Here is a 24,057-nt window from a genome sequence, read left to right as displayed (position 1 = left end):
TCATTAAGATTTCAAAAAGCCTTAACTGGCATCTAATATATCAAAATCATGCTACATATTACCATTTTCTTCATGAAAGGAGAAAAAAAAAATCTTATCTGCCAGAATGGACTTCATGTATGCACACTCTAAAGGCCCTAGTTACTCTTCAGCGTAAGAACTGTCCTGTCTCCACTCTGAAAGCTACAAACACATGGCACTGTTTGTATTTCCAGCTGAGCATTTACTTCCTCAACAAGCTCAATGCCTTGCAACACAGAAAACAAATACTTAGATTTTGTAACTCGATGTTTGATAAAATTCAATTATCTCACAAAATAAAATGCTCCAGTTTGCTGTTGTAATGGAGGGTTACACACATGTAATTTTAAAGTATGTTTATTTAGAGCAGAGTTATTAGAACATACATTTTTATCAAACCAAAAGAAAGCCCAATTGTAAGAGACAAAAACCCCACACCATACAGTAATACCACCCTGCCCACTGATACTCCCAGCAGTGCAAGTTGCCCAGTATTTTACATATAGATGCATGCAAAGCATTCTTTACAGCTAAGAGATTATGGAAACACACACATAAGACATAAAGGCTTACTGCTTGGGGCACAACTGGTGCTGCAGCTCCTACATGAATTGCATCATAGGGAGCTTCTTCTGCATATCCCATGCGTCCATCTCCCACTGCAAGAAAACAGTTTTTTTAAACATTTTCAAAAGGAGTGGAGAAAACAGCTGATTTATTGTATCTATAGGTAGATACAAAGCTATGCTCAGATTTCAACTAAAGTTTTGCTGCACAGTAGTAATATAATGAAGCCAGTTCAAAAAAATTAACACATCTGTAAAATAGATGCAACAAAACACCCTCATATGTGCACACACATGCTTACAGAAGATATTAAATACTACTGAAGCACCTGAAATTAGAACGATTTATCATGGAAGTCCTTCGAGACATGTGGTCCACCTAGAAAAGATCCTAAAGTATTTACGTGCCCTATCAATTCCAATGCGAGTTTTCCCCCTTCATTTACCCTCTCAGAACATACATTTGCTTTGCCTTGTCTCCACATGTGCCATTCCTAAATATAACACAAATCACGTCTGAAGCACTAAATGTCAGAAGCACATATCAGAAGATTCCAAAGGTGAGGAAAAGAAAAAGGAAGTGTTCCCATGGACTATATGCCTACAACTGTGCCTGGCTGGCATGAAAGCCCATACCTACATTCAAATATTATTGCAGTACCACACTAATCTTCGTGCACCCACCTTTGCCAGCGGATGGGCCTCACTATTCTTCCTGCAGACCATCACTGGACTAACACAGATAGCCACACCAGACCCATGGCTAAAGTTCCAGGTGGCTGCTTGGAAGATGCTAGGAGTAATTAAGGTATTCAGAGGGTTACCAAGGCTGGAGAACTCATGGAGAAGCACCCTGACAGAGATGTCTCATAGCATCCCAATTACACAGAAGGAAAGAGTAACAGCTTGAGTTTCTTAAGCCACTGAAATGTGGCAAACTAAACTGGACCCTGAGTTAAGTTTTGAAAGAAGATGATGCGAATACGGCATCCAGTATTTACAGAAAACCAATGGGAAATTCAGAGCAAGTTAGGCAGGGTCTCTCTGGAGTTATTTAGGAACCGAAGTAGTACACAAGGCTGAACCATCTGAACTCATACTCTGTGATTGCAGAAGTCCCTGTAATCAGTCGAGAAGAAAAAGCAGGACGTTAGTGAGCATAGTCCTCTGCTCAGCACAAGCACAGTTGTTTGGGGTTTCCCATCTTCAGGCTGAGCTTTGACTTCTGTGCAATCACTAACATTACAGGTAAATTGAAAGGCTGAAAGAAGTTCTAAGCCCCAGTCAGGGGCTTAAAATTTGTCAACTTTTTGCCTGCCAACAACTCACAAGGCAGGAAAAAATACATGGTTGCCACAGCAGGTTTCATTTTGACCTCAGTGATAGGGAGGGCCATGTGAATAGTAATAACACCCTTCGGTATTCAAGAGTATACAGGAAGATCTGGACAGCTCCTTGTAACAACTAAAATTGGGGAGTTTCTCATCTTCCTTATGAGGTCCTAAAAGACAGCCCTGCCAGGACGTTCTACACCCAAAGCCTAAGGACTATAAGAACAGAGCACATTTCCTCAGTAGCTGAGAAGCCTCTTAAAGCTCAGTGACATATTTCCTCATATCATCAATTCTGACCAGCACAAGCTCCAACCAAGGGCCACAAGCAGAAGCTGCCAAGCAAGAACTACCAGTGCTTCCAAAGAACTCATCCCTATCAACCACCATTTCTATTAAGTCAGCTGGCAACAGATATTGCCAGTCACGAAAGTTCCAGCATTTCCAGGGCTTAATCCCTCTGACTGCCAAAGTGGGTTCTACTGGAACAACCACTTCAATGCAGTCAAGTATACAATTGATACTTACACATCTTAGTAACACTGTCAGCCTTCTCTAAAGAAGTATGATGTGTTACAGTATCAAGCTACTGGTCCAGCAGAGAAGACAATGGACAAAGACTTCTTTAACTTATACATAGAGGTACTGCTATGAATGATGTTAGTTACACAGACCCTCAATCCCTAAGATGCAGCAGCAGGCATCAGAGGCAGTGATCTCCAGTACTGCTGGCAAAAGAAGACACTGCCAAATCGAAGAAACAGCTGTGAAAGAAACTACTAAGTTGTCTTCTGAAGAACACACATATTCTGAGACATAAATGCACTTTGTGCACTGTCCGGAGAAGTCTGAATGTGACTTCAGCACATACTATCACTTCACTGACAGCAGTAAAGTGGACCCAAAACATCTAAACACTTTGCTCTTAGAATCAATAGTCCAAACCACAGCTAACATCTTCGGAATCAGTACACACACACCAAAAAAAAAAAATTATGTTCCTTTATATGCATCAAGTACAGCATGGCCTTCCCTTTTAACATCCACAAAAATTGTCATGGCTGCAGCAGAGATATATCCATCCACAATGGGAAGTCACTTTTACATATCCAGAAGGTGTAAAAAATAGTTAAGTCAGCATTCAATGTGATAAAAATAATTATTCAATGTCCAAGGGGAAAGAGCAGCCCGAAGTTTCAGCTTGTGCTTGCATCCTGAATAACACCACCTATCCTACTCATATCTCCAATTACATGCAGCCTGTTAATGAAGTAATCATGGTGGTGGGTGGCAGGTGGTGATGAGGGGGGAAGCAGTGTCAGGACTTCATGACATGAGGGTTTTGTAGCTTGTTTATGAACGCAGAACTGATTTGCTGATCACAGTACTCAAGCCTTCAGAGTCTCTATGCAGACTTGCTTCATACAGAGTTGCAGCAGGAGCACAGAAACAGAAGAAAACAACTTTACTGTGGTTAGAATACCCTCATCCCCTCTGGCTATGTCTGCATCAGCAAAGAGTGCAGTACAATAGAAGCAGATCTATACGGCAAAACAGTTTTTGCTGAGAACATGGTGTCCATGCAACATACGCATTTCAGGATGATCATTTTGGTCTAGATCTAGTTTTATTGGCTTAATATCCAGTAACATATCACACATATTTGGTTGCTTCTTGGAGCACATAATCTTGTCTAGTTTCATCCAAGAGGAATCAAAGTTTGTGCTCTCCAGGAGTACTCTCGTGAGCTAAAGTGTGGTAAGTAGAACCACTTGAGAGATTCACCTCAAAGGCTTCCTCCTGATATTAATAGGAAACAAAACAAAAAACAAGTACAAAAAAGGAAAAAAAAACCAACGAATCAAAAATAGAAAAAAAAACCACAAACACAAAACCACCAACAAACTAACATAGACCTGTTAGTCTAAATACACCTATTTCCAAGTTCTCAGTGGAGTTTTATTGCTGAGATGCCCCAAAATAATTGTGATGCTCCTGAAATCTAGTTATGGTTTATCTGAGGTGTGACAAAGCAATGAAGAATGTCTGAAGCCTACTCATGAAAAGTCAGCGACCAACACACATAGTCTTAATTCATACAATTCCCATCATCAGTTAATCCTGGGTTTTCACAAGTTTTTTTTTGTTTGCTTTTTTGGGATGGGGGTGTTTGGGTGGGGTGGTTTTTGTTGTTTTGTTAAAAAACAAACAAACAAACAACAACAAGAACAAAACAGCTCTCTGGATTCTTGCTCCACATCAAAGACGTCCCAGGAATCCAGCGCAGTTGAAACATTTTTCTCCACCTAATTCACAAAAGTGCTACTTGTCCATTTGTACTTTTTTAAGATGTACCTCACAACAAAATATTCGCAAGTCTCCTAATCATCCTGCTACGTAGTCAAAGATAATAATGATGATGAGGCTTACTTAGAATTCTAGACTTCCAGGAGCACCAGAGTTTGTTTCAGGTATAACCAGAAACATAAGTCAAAACTACTCTTGTACAGCAACAATGGAAATTATTCCCCCATTGCACCTCTCCAGCTCTAACAGTCTAACTTCTTTTCCAAGAAGTTTTAAGGCATAAGTGTTCTCAGTGAAGGACACCATACTTATACATACTCATTTACAAAAAGACCAAGAATCAAAATGATAATTAATGTAAGAACCAAACATCACATAATAATTTTTCCAAGTGCTCTTTTAGGAAGCCTTGAAAAAATCCAGACCTTCAACTTCTTTTTTAAACTTGATGAATAGAATAATGAAGGAATACTTTCCTCCTGCCAGCCTTGCATCTTCTAAAAGAATAGAACAAAAATTCATTTTCTTTTTGTAAAAACCCATTATTTAAAACAATTCACTGTCCTTGTATCATTTTGGCATTATTTCCTCAGTAACTCTGACTGAATTAAAGTCGTTTGGTGTCAATTAACCACTTCCCTAACATACAAATACTGCTAATTTTAAAAACAAGTGAAATAAACTTCAGTGATGGATACTGCCAATCTAATACTTTTTCCACTTGACTCTCTGCATGCAGCTTTCTGTATCAGAAGTATGAAGGCTTTGTTAAAACACCCAAATTTAGATGACAGGACATTTATTCAAGAAAAGTTGTGAATTCAATCCCAATTTTAAATAGCAAATTTAACATGACAGACCTTCAGCATGTAAAGTATTTTCACAAAAAATCATTTCCCCGTTAAGCTTTTCTAGTAGAATGATTACATATTCTTTAAGATTACCAAAAGTCATAATCTCAAAATTGGGTGAAGGATACTATTTTTCAAAGGCCTGAAGATGACTTGGATTTTAAAAATTTTATTTGGTTGTTCTTTCTTTGGTTTAACTTCTTAAATTAGAACTTTTAATCACATCCAATTCAGTCATTTTCAACCAGCTGCTAGAAAGCATATCAGTTTAATTAGTAAGTCTATCAATCTGATGCTTACCAATCAGTTTCACTCTTCCTGAAGACAGCAATGTGGGATCATCTTTTTTGACATTATTTATTGAGTCATCTACTAGTTCTTTGATATGATCAATTCCTACAACTTGTCCTTTGGGACCAACCTGGAATAAAAATACACAATTGAACAATTTCTGCTAGTTTTGATTTATTTACAGAATGAGTATTTATATCTCTAAAATAAAAACAAAAACAGCAAAGTGGAAACATATTTTCCTGATGTTATTAAAACGACTGCTTGGAATGACAAATCCTGACTGCTAGAAGCACCTGGTAATTCATGTTTGTTGGCACAGTTTTATACATTTGTGTTACAGTGATCTTTTTGAGATGTGATTCAATTGAGTTATACTATTAGTGGAGATTTCTCTGAAGTTTTAGAAGTTAAATTTGATCATGTTTGTTTTCATTACCTGCTATAGAAAGCACCAACGTCAAAGACAAAGACTAGAACTAATCTCCTTTCATGTTGAACAAATTTACTTACGGATTAATCATGCCTTCCATTCTAATTCATCTCAAGAGCCCTATTCCCTCAGAAACAAATGCAGCACTTAACAGTCAGGGACAAATTACCTTCCATCAACACTTGCACTCATGAATCTCTTTTCAGAACAGAACTTCTTAGAGCTCATAACTCAAAAAAGGTCACAAAATTTCTGTGTATTCTGGGGGGGGGGAAGGTCTACTAGCAAAAACTTCTCCATTGCAGGTACTTCTTCTAGAATTTTGTCTTTGGTGTAAAAAAAATATTCAAAAAGAACCCGCATCTTCAAAAATCTGACCCCTTTTAACAGGATTCAGCTCAAAGAACACAATGGCAGAATATGTCCTAGCAGCCCACGCTGTCATGTAACTGTCTTTGGACACATTTGAATGCATTGGTTTTGTTTCTGTATCTTATACTGTAATGTTGTTAAGACGTGAAAAATTAGTAACCGGTTATGAATATCATGGGGAATGTTTTTTGTTTTATTATGAACAAGTCCTATGTTAAAAACTTAAAAGGAGCAGTGTTAGCTTTTCTTTTTCAAATGGAACACCACTGGCCTAGCCTTTGAAATAGAGCAAGACACACAAGTTTTCACTATAACTAGAGGTTGCTATTTGGAGGAATGCCTAGCAGTCAGTTACACCATTAACTGGCAAAAGATCCCGTGGATTCCAAAGGAAAACACCACAGAAATTAAAATTTAGCAAAATGGTCAGAGCATGAAATAGCCTGATATAGAGAATCTCTTGCTGTACGTCACAGCCTGTTACACTATTTCTGAGTCCTCATCAATTACCTCTATTACCCTAGAACTTAGAAGTATCTGCAATTGAGACAACAGCAAAATGGCACAATTTTTGGGATCTCCATGGTCTGTTAAGAATAAAAATATACCCCACTCTTTTTATAATTCCAGTACTTACAGGATGCAAACTATAATTCATTTAATTTGCCAGCAATCTTCAGAAGCAAATAAACTTAAGTTTGTAAGCTAGGTAGATAAGTTTATCACAGCAGTTTAACACAAAAACCCAAACAAAAATCTTAAAGATGCTTCACTACTCTAAGTAAACATAAAGCTTTCCCAAAGGTAGCACAAATGAGATTATCATCATAGGAGTAAAGCTGTCTTGACATCAATGTGCACTCAGGCACCTGTGCCTCAAATGCGAGCTACTAAGTCCAGGTCACAAGCTGACTGAGAAGCAACATCCAGATGGTCCAAAAAGCACATCCCCAAGTGGATTTTGATTGCAAAACACTCTACTACTAATTCCCATAATACACTTCTTTCAAGCTTTTGTTACTGTTAGCACTGCTATCAAAAAGAACAAAAGTATTACCCAATGTTTCACAAAGCACATGTCTGTAAGGCATTCCACAGCAAACCACTAAGGAGGATTCATAACAGAAACACAACAGTCATATGCCAATAAAAAGATAATATGATTAACCTCAACAAAACTGGAAAGAGATTTCCTTTTTGTGCTACTTCTGACTTCTCTGCAGTTGTTTTCAGAGAAAGAAAAGCACACAACCACAACTTAGCCCATGTCAAATGGCTATTTGTTTACACATTCATAACTTCAGTAAAAAATACATATAGCTTGGATAAAAGTTTTAATGCTTGTAGGATTGGAGTTCCCATGCAAGCTACTCGCACTTAATTACTAACTATAAAGTTAGACTAAAAATAATAGGCAGAAAGTAGAATAAGTGACACTTAAGATTTCCTCTAAACTGCAGTTTGATTAACTTATTTCAACTACAATTGTTTTTCCATTTTGCAGCTAGCACTTAGAAACCTAAATACTTTTGCTACTGTATTGCCCAGTCCTAAACATTCTCAGCTGCTTCTTAATACAGGAAAGCAGAAGTGATTGCATTCTCAATTGGTTGGTGCTTGAAAACAGTAAGTAGCAAGTAGCAAGGAAACCTACATAAGAATTTATCACATGCATTAGCACATTTCAAATTAACTTCTCAGAAAGACAAACCAAAAAATCTAGTTAGCAGTTTAATGAAGGTCTCTGCTAGTCATAAAGCAATTATAAAGCCCTGCAACAGAAAAGGAAAAACTGATTATATTCCTCTACATGAATCATTTTAGCTATACTACAGCTACAGCCATCAAAACCAAATTTTTTCATCTTTTTTTTCCTGATGTGTGATAGGGCAGAACCACAGAGAATTCCTTATGTACAGGTTGAATAACAAAGAGATTAAGTTACTTGGAGAAGATATAAAATATAAATTAATATCTAACTTATGAAAAGTTAAATGGATACTTATAGTGATGCTCATGCAACATAACAAGAAAAGAAAGAAATTAAATTCAAATACAATTTATATATATACAATATATTTTCCTGTGGAAATAATTCCACAGGAATCCTAAAAAAAGGATTCTTTTAGGTCTCACTAAACTCTCATCATAGCAGGAATACATGATAATTGACCACAGTAAGAACATTCGTAGCCACACAAGATAACATAAAAATTGAGCTGTTCAAGACAAACACACTTTCCTTCAAGGTATAAAGCAATGACCAAAATGCAGTCAATTAAAAAAAAAAAAAAACCAACCCAACTTCCCTGCTAGTCAGTATCTTCACCATCACACAGTTTATTAGACCATTTAACTTGAACATCAAGTATCAGCTACCATAAAAAATGCATACCAATCTCACCCAGGAGAGCAAATTATTTTCTTTATAATATACTTCAGTCCACTGTACAAAAGATGCTTTTTTTTGCTCTGTAATTCAGAGTTACACTACAGTTCAAGCTGTTCTGACAGTCAAGTGATTAAACTAAATATCTCACCATTCGTGAAAAGCATGCTGTAAGGATTCCACTTCCAGATCCTACATCAAGTGCTTTGGCTCCTTCATGTAACTGATCAGACAGAAGTTCAAGAGCATATGCATGCTAAGAGAAGAAAACAGAGACAGAAAATTTCTGAGTATTTTAAGTGTCTATTTTACTCAATATATGTTCATTTCTTCAGAAATTTTGGGAAATGCACTGAGCATTTGCGTAAGAAATTTCAGAGTCATTTCCTATTACAAAAATGGGGGGAGGAGTGAACTACACGGTATAATCATTGTTATTTCATTGACTTCAACAAATTATATCTGTGCACTTTTTTTTTTGGTTAGTATCCATACATATATACTCATCTGACCATTCAAGCTTCTAGCACAGACTCCATTTATATATTGGGAGAGACACCATGATCAATTTAATTCTCCTCAGGTCTGGTGGCTCCTACTGTTCTGGCAATATGTAGTCAGTAAAGAATTTAGCTTACCATTATGCCATACACATCGGAATAAGCTGGGATAAAAGCTAGCTAGGAAGAAGGTGGCTCCGGAGCATCAAGGAAAATGGGATAAAAGCTAGCTAGGAAGAAGGTGGTTCTGGAGCATCAAGGAAAATGGCTATTAAAACTACATCTTGTATTACCTGCACACTTGCTGATTCAAAGAGTAGGAAAAAGAAGTTGTCTTTTACAAAGGCAGATAACCAGACTCACGTATGAAATGCAGTAGTCTATAGACACACTTGATGACTTTTGTTTTCCTACATGGTGGACCAGTACACAATCTAAGCTTAGGATGCACACTGAAAAATCAATTTGTTCTTTAATGTTTCAGAGATAGCCATTACTACGCTCTACTGGCTTAATCCATTACACCCAGAAAACAGAAGTAATTAGAACACACCTCATTAGAACAATCTCCAAGAAAAATCTAGATCAATATTTTCTGTGCCCTCCCACTAGGCAGTTTACAATGTCACTTCAATCAACTGTTAAATTTGCTAGGATAAATATTTTATTTCAAAACATTTGGATGTCTATAAAATCACCTATATTAATTTCCTAGGTTTAAAGCTTACCATATGTGGAGCACTGATTGTTGCTTGGAAACCTATAAAAAAAGAGAATGGAAGAACATGTTGATCATTGTTCAGACAGGAACCTTACAATCTTTTTTACCTTGACTGTAAAATGCAATGCCTTCATTGTCACCCTCATTGAGGGCACGACATACACACCCCAACAGTTACACAGGTATTGTACTTCAGAAGTGAGTTAAGGTACATCAGCTGAAAGCTATGCCATGTCAACTCTGGACAGGTGAAAAAAGGTTTTATCCTTGATCTTAATTACAGTCTCCATTTTGCCACTATTCTGCCTTAAGCTTGATCAAGTATGTTAAATTCAGAAGAGCAATGTCTCCCGGAAGAATGTAATTCCTTTTCCACTCAGCCCCTACCTAAAAACCTGATTTTGTTAATTGGAGTTGGATATGGTGGCAACCAGAGAACTTCTGAAGAATAACCCCATGTATTTTGCAAACAGCATATGCCTAGGAGAAAACCCGGAGGAACGCTCACCTGTACTTGTTTCTGTGAAGATACGTAAGATTTCAGAATGTATGTATCTTAAAATATTTTTGAATTTTCCTACACAACTAACGAAATCCTAATAAAATTCACAGATCTCACCACCTACTATTAAAGGCAGAGGGAGACTCAAGTAATTAGTACATTCATGTAATTCATTCTTTTGTCTTAGAAAGAAAAAACTGGGATCCAGATGAGAAACAACAGTCTAAGCAAGTATCCTATCAGTAGACTTTCCCATTTAAAGCCTAATTTCATATTTTAAAAATTTCGCGTAAAAGGTTTAAGAAACTCTGCATTGATCTCAATGGAATAATTTCTGTAAAGAGAGACTGTTTCTGTCCTAAACCAGATGCAAATCACTTTTAAGTACTTCAACATCAGCTGCACCACTACAAATTGCTGTGGTTTCAAAAATAAACACACATTTACATATATTAATTCTGACTGAAGAACATCTCTCTTCTTGATGTATCCAAATATGTCAATTGCATTCCATAACAAACTGAAACTTAGTTACATGGTGGCAAATAAACTGATTAAAAAAATAAACAAGCTTCCAAATTTAAAAAATTACGTTCACATTCTTAGCGCATATATGACAAAAGCAGCCACAGTTACGCAAATGAAAATAATCTCAATCATTTCTACAAGATGCTCTTACCTATAGACTGTGGAGAATCCATGTAAGGGTTGTATTTTGCATAATGGCAACGGTCTGTAGCCAGCATTACCTCAAATACCTTGTCTGATTTGATTATTCCATTTTCTATAAACAAAAAAATAAATAAAACTGAAGGCATTGATTATCTTCTGCCATGCAAGAGCCTGTGAAATGGGTTAACATATTCCTAATATTGTGAGAAATCATGCCACCTTACCCTCTCTAATACTCTTACCCATGTCATACTGCCTGTGGCAGGGGTTGGACTACATGATCTTTAAAGCTCCCTTCTAGTCCAAACCCTTCTGTGACACTAGAATTATATCTGCAGTCCAGAGATCAAACAATGCTTAAGCCAGTGAACTTTGAACAAGACTTTCCCAGCAGTTACAGATGCTTTTCTGAAACCATTTGCAAAGATCTATCCCCCAAGAAAACTGAACTTCATGGACACCTCTGATATTCCTGAAAACACAGTCAGTAAGAAATTGGTATTACTCTACATACCACACAAGATATACTTCGTACTTCTAAGAAGCTACATAAGTAATTATTGGAAAATATACAGAAGCAAGTTAGAAATGTGAAGCTGAAGCATCCTTGCTCAGTATTTTATTTTCAAGATCTGTTTCTCTTATGTTAGCAAAGAAAAAATCCCTTTGTAAAGAAATTCTACAGAATCAGAATTGTTATGCTTGGGCAGACTGAGGCCAAAAGGTTTTTATATCAAAATGCTCTGACTCTCTGCTCACTTTTCAAAATAAAATGTGAATGTACATGCATGTAAAATGTCAGAAGCACCATGCAGTGCAGCCATTTTCCTCTGCAATTTCAATGAAGGTTTTTTTTTAACAATCATAATTCTATTTTTTGAAGTTCTGAAGAGGCATTTGTGAATAACAGAAAACTTTGGAAAAAAATGGAAGAAATTAATTATTTGCATTAAAAGATAGTATAAACTAAATAACTGAAATTTCAATGATGGATTGCTTTATTGACTACTTCCTTTAAATAAAAACGATTTATTTGCAAAATTATACTTTAAAGGGAAAAATAGGTAATTTTACTACAATTAGAATCTAACCTAAAACATAAAAATCAAATTATGGAGTTTTGTAAGACTGTCCTGAAGTGGCACCAGTGGTTTTGTTTTAAAAGTACCACCAACACAAACACACCTGTGTGCAGGACTGGGCTTCCCTGACTGTTTATAGCATGTTCCAAACTACACCTGTTAATGACAGGATTTTCTTGTCTTTTTATCTACCATCTGTGTCAAGGATTTATTTATCCTGTATAACATAGGCTTGAATTCAGAGAGTAAAATAACCCCACAGATTATCTTCCTTTTTGATCTGAACACAAAGTATCAGATAGAACTGCAAAAGGAATATACTACCATTAAGGAAATTATTAAGGAAAACAATTCCTTTTAAAAAATATTAATTTTTAGAAGTATTTCTGTATCTGATAAGTCCCAGAAAAAGCAAACACTCTCCTCACAGTCCACATGCATCACACATATCCTGCGCTTTGACTTCATTTAGAACCGAATACTACAGCAGTTAGAGGATACTAACTAATCATTTCAATGCAAGTTTCTAAATTGAGGCAGCAGGCATTTGCAGCAGTTCACAAGTTCACTTATTGAGCAAAACTGTACTCAAAAGAAAACAAACAAATCAATCCATTGACACACTGGCACTGACAACATAATATAGTAAGGGAAAAAAGTTTCCCTGACCACATGGAATTAGTTGAATTAATTGTATAGCAGTTCTGTGAACTGAAACAAAACAAAACAAAAAAAATAAAAATTAAGAGTTTCATTAGGTACCAGTAAGAAATTAGTATCTCTAAAACAAATGTACTTTCAAAAAAAAAAAAGGCACAAGAACAAGCAAAGCTGAATATAGCAAAAGTGAAGAGCCAAAAGTTCTGGAAGGCAGAAGGGAGGTTAAAAAGCAGCAGCTGAGAAGCACTCAGAAAAGATCTAAAACAGAGATTTATTTCTCGACATTGTGTATTTTGTGGATAGATGCACACATTCTAGAAGCTATAGGTAGCCATCTGCTTTTTCCTTTAGTGGCTTGGGGAAACAAACATGGAGAAAACACAGACTAAGCATCCAGCTTGGAAGAGCAACTGCAGGGCCCTATGGTAAGGCCAAGAACCTTCTCTAGTTTTCAGGGGACCTTCTCTGTACCGCTGTGACTGCAAATTTCTTCCAAACCTCTTCTTTCACACTACTCATAATCTGTTCCCTCTTTTTACAGAAGTCCTTACCTGCCACTCCTTCGTCTACTCCTGTCATCTTTCTAGTTAAAGTATCAGTAACTAAATTCACTTCTCAGTTTTTAAAAATTTTATTCTGCCTTCATTCTACTACTTTACTTATATATTTTACCCATTCTTCCCCCAACTTATTTAATCAGAGTATAAGAGCTCTATGGCAGAGATTGTCTTTGCATATGTAAGCAAAACAAAGCACAAAACTTCATTTCAGTCAGTGTACATACGACTTTATCAAAAATGACCGAAACCCCCCTAAAAACAGAAACTGCTAATATTCTACACATTCTGAGCTTTCAGGATGCACTCATTCAGCAAACACTCCTGAGATTTGCTGACTGTTGGACTATCTTTGATTAGTGTCACCTTTTTCATTAATAAATAAGAATTTAAGCAAGTTATCCACACTCAGAGTACCTAGCAGAATCTGTGGGAGAAGCTGAATTTCATCTCAGCCATTTACTTCAATCATTGAATAATACTCCATCTTCATAAAAAAAAACCCACACCCTCCCAGCTATCCCCCCATAGATTAAGTCTGATTTTCAAATTTGCTCATTATACAATGGAGACAACAGCAAATTTTAGATGAGAATTAAGAAAACCAATCAAGCCCTAACCAGTGAAGTCTATCTTGACTAAACAGTAACTGATAACAAAAGGATTTTTTTTTTACTCTCATAGCTGAATATAGGGAAACATAGCAACTGCAAGGTACTGAACTCCAATGAAAGTCCTTTCCTTCCTGCAACAGTCAGTCTGAAGATGACCAGCTGCCAGAATCTTAATTCTGTCTGGATCCAATTCCAATTCAAGTCCAGAAAACAAATATATCCCCTAAAAAGCCAATAATAGAAGACATTCTAATTTCATGCCTACAAAAAACCAAGACAACAATAAATTAATTATTAATAAAACGCCAACAAAAACCATTTTCTAAATCTTAAAAGGAAGATGTATATTGCGAGAAAATAATTCACAATTAAATATATATATAGGTTGAATAGCCTTTCCAGTTATAACATGCACACAAGACTCTCCTTAAGGAGACTGCTGGGTTTCAAGACTGATAATCTTTACTGGCAACAAATCAGATATTAAATTATAAAGTGTTTACAAGAAAGGTTAATACACAAACACACTGATAACTTAAAATCAAAAGTAACTTCATTTTTTATTAGAGTTATATCAGTACAACTCCTAAGCTTCAAAGGGCTGAAGCCGAAAAGTAACTACTTAAGAGTGGAGCACTGCCTGCCAAGTTCAAGAGTTACTCTGCATAGAGGCTCTGTCAATGACAACTTGACATAACTGGAGCATGTTTTGAAAACTCACTCTGGTATGCTTCTTTTCCCCAAATAACACCATGAAAACAGGAAAAGAGCTCAGTGAAACCTGTGAAACTGGGCAGTTGGCTGTCAGAAAGCAAGGAAAGAAGAGTCTGAAAAGACACCATAGACTTGCAACAAGTAAACAACCTTTTTTTTATTTTACCTTTTATTTAGCAACAAATGCATTACTAAAGTGCTTATGTTTCAAAGAACCTGACGGTATCCTGACTGTTGATCAAACACATTTCTAACCAAACCATAAGATACGAGCAGTCAACATTTACACCAACTCTGGCTTCCAGACCAGAAAAGAGGATGTGTCATTGCCACATGATAAGATCCAGCACACAAACTTCCTATACAAACCATGACACCTACTCAAACACCTCCTGCTGTTGGCTTTAAAAAAAAAAACAAAACACAAATCCCCACACCAAACCAACCAAACAACAACAACAAAAACCAAAACCAAAACAAACAAACAAAACACACAAAACCAAAACAACAAACAAACAAACCAAAACCAAACAAAAAAAAAACACAAAAAACCTCTTACAGATCCCAAAACCATTTACTGTGGGACTACATCAGCCTGCACATAGTTCAGTTTCTTCTTAGATTACTTTCTCCATAACCATTGCAGAATACTTCACTTATGAACATGAATTTTCAGCAAAATAGTGATATTTCTAAATCATACAGATGTCATAAAGCATGATGCAAAGCACATAATAACAGTATGTTACAAAAGACTAAAACAAGTAGATTAAAATTACTCAAGTAATTACTCAAGATTACTCTATGATTACAAATCATTGAATGGTTTGGGTTGGAAAGAACCTTAAAGGTCATCTAGTTGCAAATCCCCTGCCATGGGTATTGACACCCTCCACTAGACCAGGTTGCTCAGAATCCCATCAACCTGGCTTGGAACACTTACAGGGATGGGGCATTCACAGGCAACCTGTTCCACTGCCTCACCACCCTCACAGTAAAGAATTTAATCCTAGTATCTATTCTAAACCTACCTTCTTTCAGCCTAAGACCATTCCTGCTTGTCCTATCACTACATGCTCTTGTTAAAAGTTCCTCTCCAATTCACTTGTAGGCCCCCTCAGGTACTGGAAGGCTGCAATGAGGTCTCTCCAGGGCCTCCCCTTCTCTAAGGTGAACAACCCCAAATTTCTCAGTCTTCACATGAGAGGTGCTCCACCCCTCTGACCATCTTTGTGGCTCTCCTCTGGACCTGCTCCAACATATCCACGTCCTTCTTATATTAAGGACCCCAGAGCTGGACGAAGCACTTCAGGTGGGGTCTCATAAGGGCAGAGCAGAGGGGGAGAATCACCTCCCTTGACCTGCTGGCCACGCTGCTTTTCATGCAGCCCAGGATACATTTTGGTTCTTGGCTGCAAGCACACATTGATGGGTCATGTGCATCCTCTCATCCACCAGCACTCCCAAGTCGTCCTTGGCATGGATGCTCTCAATCCATTCTCCTCCCAGCCTGTATTTGTACTTGGGATTACCCTGACTCAGATGCTAGACCTTGCACTTGGCCTTGTTGAACCTCATGGGGTTCACACAGTCCCCTCTCTCAAGCCTATCCAAGTCCCCCTGGATGCCATCCCTTTCCTCGAGCATGTTGACTGCACCACAGAGCTTGGTGTCATCAAACTTGCTGAGGGTGCCCTTGATCCCACTCACAAAAGATGTTAAACAGCATCAGTCTATACACCAAGCCCTGAGGACACCACTCGTCACTGGTTTGCGTTTGGATATTGAGCCATTGAACATAACTCTTTGAGTGTGACCATCCACCCAATTCCTTATCCAGTGAGTGGTCCATCCATCTAATTCATGCCTCTCCAGTTTAGAGACAAGGATGTGGTATGGGACAGTGTCAAATGACAGTCTCCATCTGACCCATACAAACCAGAGAGCAACTTTCAAGAGGAGAGTGGGCTGGAACAGAACCACATCTTGATTTGCAAGCAATGCAAAGTTAGTTGGTTTTAAGCACCGGATCAACTGATGTTTTTAAAGTCAGGGTCTTTTTGTGTGGGCAGAGGAAGAAAAAAAGATGGGAAAGAATGTGATTCAGTTAACTGAATTTTATTTCAGTAACGAGCATAGGAAGATTTCACTCTAAAGCATGAACCCAAAGAAAGCACTTTGAACAAGAATTGATGCATCAGCACCCCAAGATCTATTAAAGGATACTGACTCTAAAACATACAAAGCTCTTTGTGCTAAAGAAACTGAAAGTAGGTGTTTGCAAACAAGTTTTTTTTAAACTACTCATACGTGCAAACCTCTTGTGCTTTGCTGATAATTTAAGAGTTATCTGCCTCAAACATTCAGCTGCCCACTTGTTATCACTGTGATTCACAATAATACGTTATTCAAACAGGACATTGCATACAACTAACTGGAAGGAATCAGTTGAAAGTCTGTCGTTCAGAAACACAATGACAGAAAGACTGAGGAAAGCAAGGATCCATCAGAGCTAACCTGAGTCCAGAAATTAAACAAGATCAAACCCCATGAAAATCCGAAAGTGGCAGATAATAAATAATGAAATAATAATAATAATAGTAATAATGTCAGTTACCATTTAAATGCTACTCAAAATATGCAGAGGTAAAACAACATGGGAACCATGAGCTTGGTTCAACACAACAAAGTAGTATACAGCCTCAAGACTCAGTTAAATACAAACTTATCTCTCAAAATTTCACTTGTACTTTATGGGAGTATTCCTTCCCTGTTTGAAAAGAATCATCTTCAAAAACAACCTGTCCATTTTGGTATAACAGATGCAAGTTCTCTATTAATTTTCATGGATCTGAAAGTCTGCAGATAACTAATTTAGACGTATTTAACCACAGCTGTATTGCTCCCTTGTACTGGAGGCCAATGTTGCAAAGTTGGTAATAACCATTTCCTTCTCGGGGGGAGGAGAAAGGCATACTAGCATAGCCCTTCAGCACACAGCTTTATCATAGAAGTCATCTATGTAATGTACTCACATCAATCAAAATGGTTATATTGATTTTGTCTAAATCTGTATCAGCAGCTGAATGAAGACACTTTAGGGAGTACATGAAAGAAGAAAGTGACTTTAAGGTTGGGTTCAGCGTGCAAAAACATATAACTGCACTTTCCAATGAATTTTAACAAGCACGTGTAGATAAGGGAGACTTCACCTTTGAGCGCTCCTTGATCTATCTACATTTCAGAGGGCTGAACTTCAATTACACATCACATTGAATGTCAAATCTGCAAAGTTCAACATAAAGTGGCAACAACCATCAGTAATAACTAAAAATTGCTGCAGAGGTTAAAGATAAACTTAACTGGATAGGACAGACAGACAAGGAACTCCCTTCACAGTAAGGCTTGAGGCAGAACTACTTACAGCTTTAGTAGATCTGTAAAGAAAGGCAGATGATGCACATCTCACACCTTACTGAGCAGATTCCATGCACTTTGCTGATCTGTTACCAGAAAAGCCAATGATGTCAAGACCAGCAGCCAGAACACATGAACAGCCTATCATTGTGAAAGTGGTTTCACTAGTACTATGCAAAAGCTGAGGAAGATCATAACCCTGAACATAACCCTGACTCTTGGGACAAAATGACACAGAGCTGTTATAGTAGCGGAAATTATGAAGAATTTCTGAAGTTATATTTGCCTGACCATCTCTTTAAGATTTCAACAGTGCAAGCATTTAAAAATATTTTGTGTTCAAGTCCACTATTGAAGTATTCAGGTTCTGAAGCCTTAAAACATAAGTCAGCCATTCCAGGAGAGATGTCATTCTAAAATTTTACTGGTCTTAGTCAGTTTTTGCCAAATGTTGGTAATCTAAATCAAAATTAAAAACATTAATGAAATGAAGATCCTAAGAAAAATAAAGTAATTTATTTACTTAAAGTGTTATGTAGTATTAAGAAACATGACTTTGAGATATTACATTCACAGAAACAATCATTCAAAAGAACACGAACATTATGCATTTCTTTCTAAGCTTTCCAACAGGTCTTAGTCAGCTCTTGACACTACATCAGGATGAAGGAAACAGTAATATTAAAAGAAAAGCTTAGAGTTATATTAAAACTAAACCATAGAAGATGCCATCTTTTTAAAATGCCCACACACAACAGTAATGACCTGTTTTTGACAGATTTGCAAAATTATTTTAATTTTGCTGTGCATTATTAGGCAGATTCAGATCACCAGGAAAAAAAATCGTATCATGCCATTATATCCAGAGACAAAAATAAAAATATATCTTCAATCAAGCAAAAGAACTACACTTTTTTTTAATTAAAATTACTAATTATAAAGAGTTGTGATGTAAATAACCAGCCAAAAACATGCCCTCTTTTTTTCTTGGATGACTGAGGACTAGGACTTTGTTGCACTCAATTTTAGGGGTTTGTGGGAACTTATGAGTATGTTTTTAACATTATATTGAGACCATGTCTAACATCAAGAGAAAAAAATGTGCCAACAACAAAGAACCAGTTAAGAACACAGTTTTAATTTACACACAGATCAAATGGGATGTTTTTTTAAGTTTGAGTTTTTTTCTTTCTGTTATAATTTCCTATTTTCTGGGATGTTTAGTTGTCTTGATTTACTTAAAGGCCTGCCTCTTGAATGATCAAGGGTGTAGAAATCTCTTCAAAACACTTCACTGACATGGACGAATCACTAACAAATACTTAAATCACTAATAAAAAAGTCTCACAGCAACTCTTTAGGCAATTATTCAAATTACTTGTTCAAAAATTTTTTTAAAAATCAGTGTTCCAAAAAAATACCATTAGATTTCATGTCTGCCACCTGAGATATGAACTAAACTTAAGAAACTTTAGATATTCTTAAATTAACATATCAGTGGATGTGTCAGTTTTTTATTTAAAAAAAATAGTTCTACTTCCAATAGTTTCACTACCTGGCCATAAGTTACAATGCTTAGTCACTGAAGCCTCAATACAATATTTATGTTGAAGGGTGTTCACAGAATGCACACAACGGGCAGCCTAACTGCTGGTACAGTGGAGGCATTGAATTTGGGTTAGGAGGTTTTTAGGTCTAATTTTCCATTATTATTTCCCTTCTTCATGTTCATGCAAGTTACATTACTCTTCCTTAAGCAAAATTAGACGGATGTAGAAGAGATTTGGATAAACCAAGGGAAAAGATATGACAGGATAAAACAAAATAAAACCACTGTTTACCTCTTGCTGAATGTAGCTTAAGGCTTAGCAATGCCACATCCAATTCCTTCCTATCCATGGCAGTTCCCAAGGAGATTTGTCCTCAGCAACTAGAAGCCTGCACCAAAGGTGCAGATTCATTGTAGATAACTCTTCATCATGAGGAAGCATGCCAAGATGACATTTTTAATAATTTAACATCTAAGTAATAAAACACTTGGAGAAATATCTTTAGCATGTTTGACAATAGAATTCTCAAACCCTGACAATACTAATACTACATACTGATTTGAAGCATCATTCACACTGAAAAATTAGGATCTGGTCTCAAGTGAGGCATAAAATTCTATGGAATTTGTGGTATCTTGCTAACTTTTGTGATATAAGTTTATTATGTGAGGAAGACAACAGAATGTGCAGGAAACAAGCCCACAAATGGTTAACAACATTATGCAGCACTTTAGCCACAGGCAAGTTAATTCACCTTCACTTTCACCTAGAAACGTGGATTCAAAAGCAAGTATATGTGGTGATAACATCATTGGCATAACATGATCAGAGAAATAAGCAAAGCAAGATTATCATTCGGCAGCATGCCAAATTGATTGGAGGAGAAAGGTGCAATAAGGAAACTTAATTGACTTTGGTGAATTGTAAATTAGACAGGGAACCAATTTTTCAGTTCTGCAGGTAGGAAAGAAAAGCTGATTTTGAAGATATTGGTGTGTAAAGTAACAGGACTTGGCAAGAGCCCAAGGATGAAAGACAGAAAGAGATCAAAATGACCTAATAGTGAACTAACAGTGGATAGCTGAAGAGAGAAAAAAAGACACATATTTAGAATCCAAAGACCTTCAACCAAGCAAGATTACAGTAAATAATTCACCGATTACCCAGTCTTTTCCTGCTTTCTCAGCATCCCTACATGGCAGGTTCATAATAAAAAGAAATTCCCGTCAGAGGCATTTATTTAAACACAGGTAATTATTTCTATATTTAGCATGATTTCTATCCCTACAGTAACCTGCATTTAGACAGCTTCCTAGAAATGTTGTCTGCTAAAAGATCTTAATTTAAATATATTTTAGGGGGAAAGTTTGCTCAAGTATGAAAGCACATGTTCAACTATTTTCAGTTAGGAAGAAGCAAATATTGAAATAATTACTCTGTAAAGGTGAAAAATATTTGTTATAAGTAGCTTTAATGCAGAAAGAATCAAACCTTCAGAATTTTCAAAAATCATTTTTAAAAAATTATAAGTACTTTCAAGAACGACTGGGAAACAGCACAGCTGAACATCTCATGGCAACAGCACATTCAAGGACAGCATTTTTGTTGTGAAGAGTGCATTTGAAACAAGTTTATTTTGTGTATGTCAAATGCATCTATGATGCCGCAAATTAACAGTGCAAGAACATGTTTCTAATGCAACAAGAAGCTAAAAATCAGAACAACAAAACATCACGCAACATTCTTTAGTCATTTGTCCCTAAGCAGGAACTGAAAAATATGCAGAGTTCCAGGGCCCTCTTCGTTAGTTTGTCCCTTTTAAGACATGAAAGAAAAGATGATGGTTATCTTGCCTAAATCTGCATTGCAAATACCCCAAATCACTTCTCACTGCTCTAACACAATGATCGTACCACTACAGAGAAGTTAATTCTATAGTTAATGCAACAGTGAAGTGACCAATAAGCAAATGTCAACACAGTTTCATGAAATTAGAGAACTTTATTGTCACAAGACAGAAACATTAGTAACTGTCAATAACAACTTACAGTGAAGAATAATCTTTATAGCTGTTTTAGAGGAAAAGAATATGTAGCCTACAGGAGTCTTCAATTGATGTTTTTATTTGGAAGTAAAACCAGTTTAAGAAGTTCCCATTCTTCCCAGCCCTCTTATACCCATAACAAAGTTCACTGCTTCTCTAAGTGTAATAGCAGAACAGCTTACAGACACTGAGAAGTTTAAATCTCGGTGTTTCATAAGTAACGAGAAAGTGACCCAGCCTTAAAGCACAGCCTCCCTCACAAGCAATTCTACAAAAACAGTCAAGAGAAGAATTGTGGCATACGAGCATGAGCAGGACCCTCTCAACCAGGCTTTGGTGCAGAAGAAAACATACTGTGTCACTACAGCCTGCATTATTTCCTTTATGTTATGCAAATTGTACACTAAATTACACACTCAGTTACTAAATTATGCACAAGACAAACACTGGACAACATCAAACCAACCTGATCTGCCTTTTATTCTCAATTCTACCATAAAATGCTAGAAATGCTATGCTATGTAGCTGTTCTTAGAGGCGGGGAAAGTACATTGAGAGATCTGCTACTCAAAAGAAACCCCCTGGAGCATTTTAGTCTTTCTGTAACCAATGATTTTTAAGTTTATTAAAACATCTGGGAGAATTATATCATATAAAACAGTACTTTCTTCTAAATCTGTTCCAAACTTTAGCAACAAGGCATCATCTTCCCTGAGGAATTCTAGTTTAAAAATTATGGTCTTAATTCAGCAACTGCTCTGCACTGATACAGCCCTACACCATCACCAGAGTCCCACCGAGGCTGACAACACAGTCTTGCTGCAAGATCAAAAGCCTCTGTGTTTCCACAACATTTTATTGCCAATCCACTGTTTAACACCCCTCAAAACATATTGGCATGCATATGCAAAACAGAGAGGGAGAAATTACAGACTGTAATTTTCCAGATAATTACCATCACTGAATACTGTGAGATTACAATATTAAGCACTTCTATTTTACTTTCCACTTCCATACTACTGTTGCTGTGTACTAACTACAATGGTTTTTAGCCTTTTCATTATTATTATTATTTGCAAAGCCCAAAACAGTTTCCATGTGTTGAAAGACACTGTCATTGTCTTTTGCAACAAAGAAACTGGTTTTGCCTTCAGGTTCTGAGAGCCATAGACAATTCTGGCAATACTCACTTTTTGGATATATTTTGGAGTTTAACATTGATTTTTATGTCAGAAAGCTTTTCCCAGCTATGTAGGAGAACAATATTTCACTAAAACAGTATTTCTAGCCCTTTCAGTTGCAGAACAAAACAAAAAAATACACTACAACTCTTATAAGTAGTTATTATCTATTTATTAAATAGATTTTTACACTGAAACTGTACAGCAATTAGCAGTTTTTACAGTGAAACTTCAAGTCACTTCAGCATATATTGCTGTGCTGGATGGAAAAGACCACATGATCAGAGGATCTAACAAAAGCAGACTGGAGAAAACAAGTAGGGTGATTCTCTTATGACTCCAGAATAATGAGGAGGTCACACAGGTGAAGTTGTCTGTGGTCTTTCAGCATCACTAAACTGGGAGACAACTGCCATAATACAGGCCCCAAATCCACATCCTTTTATGTCTAGGACGCAGACTTGAGGAGAGGAAGGGAAAAGGCCAGGAGTAAAGAAGAGAGACACTACAAGTGTACCTAAAACAGGTTAATCCGATGCTGATATGAAAAATGGAAGCTCTGAATAGAGAAAATGTTATCGCCCTGTCCTCTCCGGACCTGTATACTTCAGGATGTATCGAAGAACACTGGCGAAGAAGCACCCGCCCAACACCTTCTACGTTCAGCACGGGGACAGCACACTTGTCCTGGGTAAGAACAAGGAGCGCCCAGTCCCTGGCAGGCACCTCAAACCTCAGCTGTCACAATGCGAGTCCGCAACCCCGACAGCTTCCCTGCCCTCCTCTCCTCGCAGTCCCAGAGGAGCCACTCGGGGCTGGGGCCAGCAGCGAGCACCCAGGACCCCGCCCGGGGAGGACGGCTGTCACACGCCCCTTTCCCCCTACACAAACATCCTCGGCCTCTTGGGCGCTTTTCCCAAAGCCGGGCGGCTCCCGCTGCGTTCAGCCGTGGCCTGCAGGAGCGGAGGGTACCCTCTGACACCGCCGCTCCCGCCGCCCGCAGCAAAGCCAGACGGACGCGATCCCGGAGCGTGCAGGGGATCATGAGCCCTCCGGCGCCGCCGCCGCGGCCCGGCCTCAGCTCAGACAGCCGAGGACGAGGCGGCGGGAACGGGGCCGGGACAGGGGGGAGGCGGCGGGCTGGGAACATCCGCGGCAGCCGCACGGCGCTTCCCCTCCGGGACCGCCAACGGCGCCGCCACGCCCGCCGCATCGCCTCCCGCAACAACAGCCCGGCCCGCCCTGCGACACGGCCCGCCGCCCGAGCACACACACCCCTGCC

General features: G+C 37.7%; 1 protein-coding gene across 7 annotated transcripts in view; it reads right to left on the bottom strand.

Annotated features, from left to right (window-relative positions):
* Positions 1-24,057, bottom strand: part of PCMT1 (protein-L-isoaspartate (D-aspartate) O-methyltransferase) — a 36,794-nt gene that overhangs the window by 11,940 nt on the left and 797 nt on the right. For 5 of the 7 annotated variants that reach the window (XM_027688118.1, XM_027688082.1, XM_027688073.1 and 2 more), the window contains exons 2-6: positions 10,964-11,068; positions 9,790-9,821; positions 8,713-8,817; positions 5,377-5,497; positions 595-680 (exon numbers count right to left, since the gene is read on the bottom strand). In XM_027688118.1, coding sequence (XP_027543919.1) covers positions 595-680; positions 5,377-5,497; positions 8,713-8,817; positions 9,790-9,821; positions 10,964-11,030 — 411 coding nt within the window. In that variant the 5' untranslated portion in view covers positions 11,031-11,068. The remainder of the gene's footprint in view (positions 1-594; positions 681-5,376; positions 5,498-8,712; positions 8,818-9,789; positions 9,822-10,963; positions 11,069-24,057) is intronic. The other 2 variants (XM_027688091.1, XM_027688094.1) reach the window with 1 other exon arrangement.

This window comes from Neopelma chrysocephalum, unplaced genomic scaffold (assembly GCF_003984885.1).
Source record: "Neopelma chrysocephalum unplaced genomic scaffold, ASM398488v2 Primary Assembly neopelma1_23, whole genome shotgun sequence".
Taxonomy (NCBI): domain Eukaryota; kingdom Metazoa; phylum Chordata; class Aves; order Passeriformes; family Pipridae; genus Neopelma; species Neopelma chrysocephalum.
This window is presented reverse-complemented; position numbering and strand designations above follow the sequence as displayed.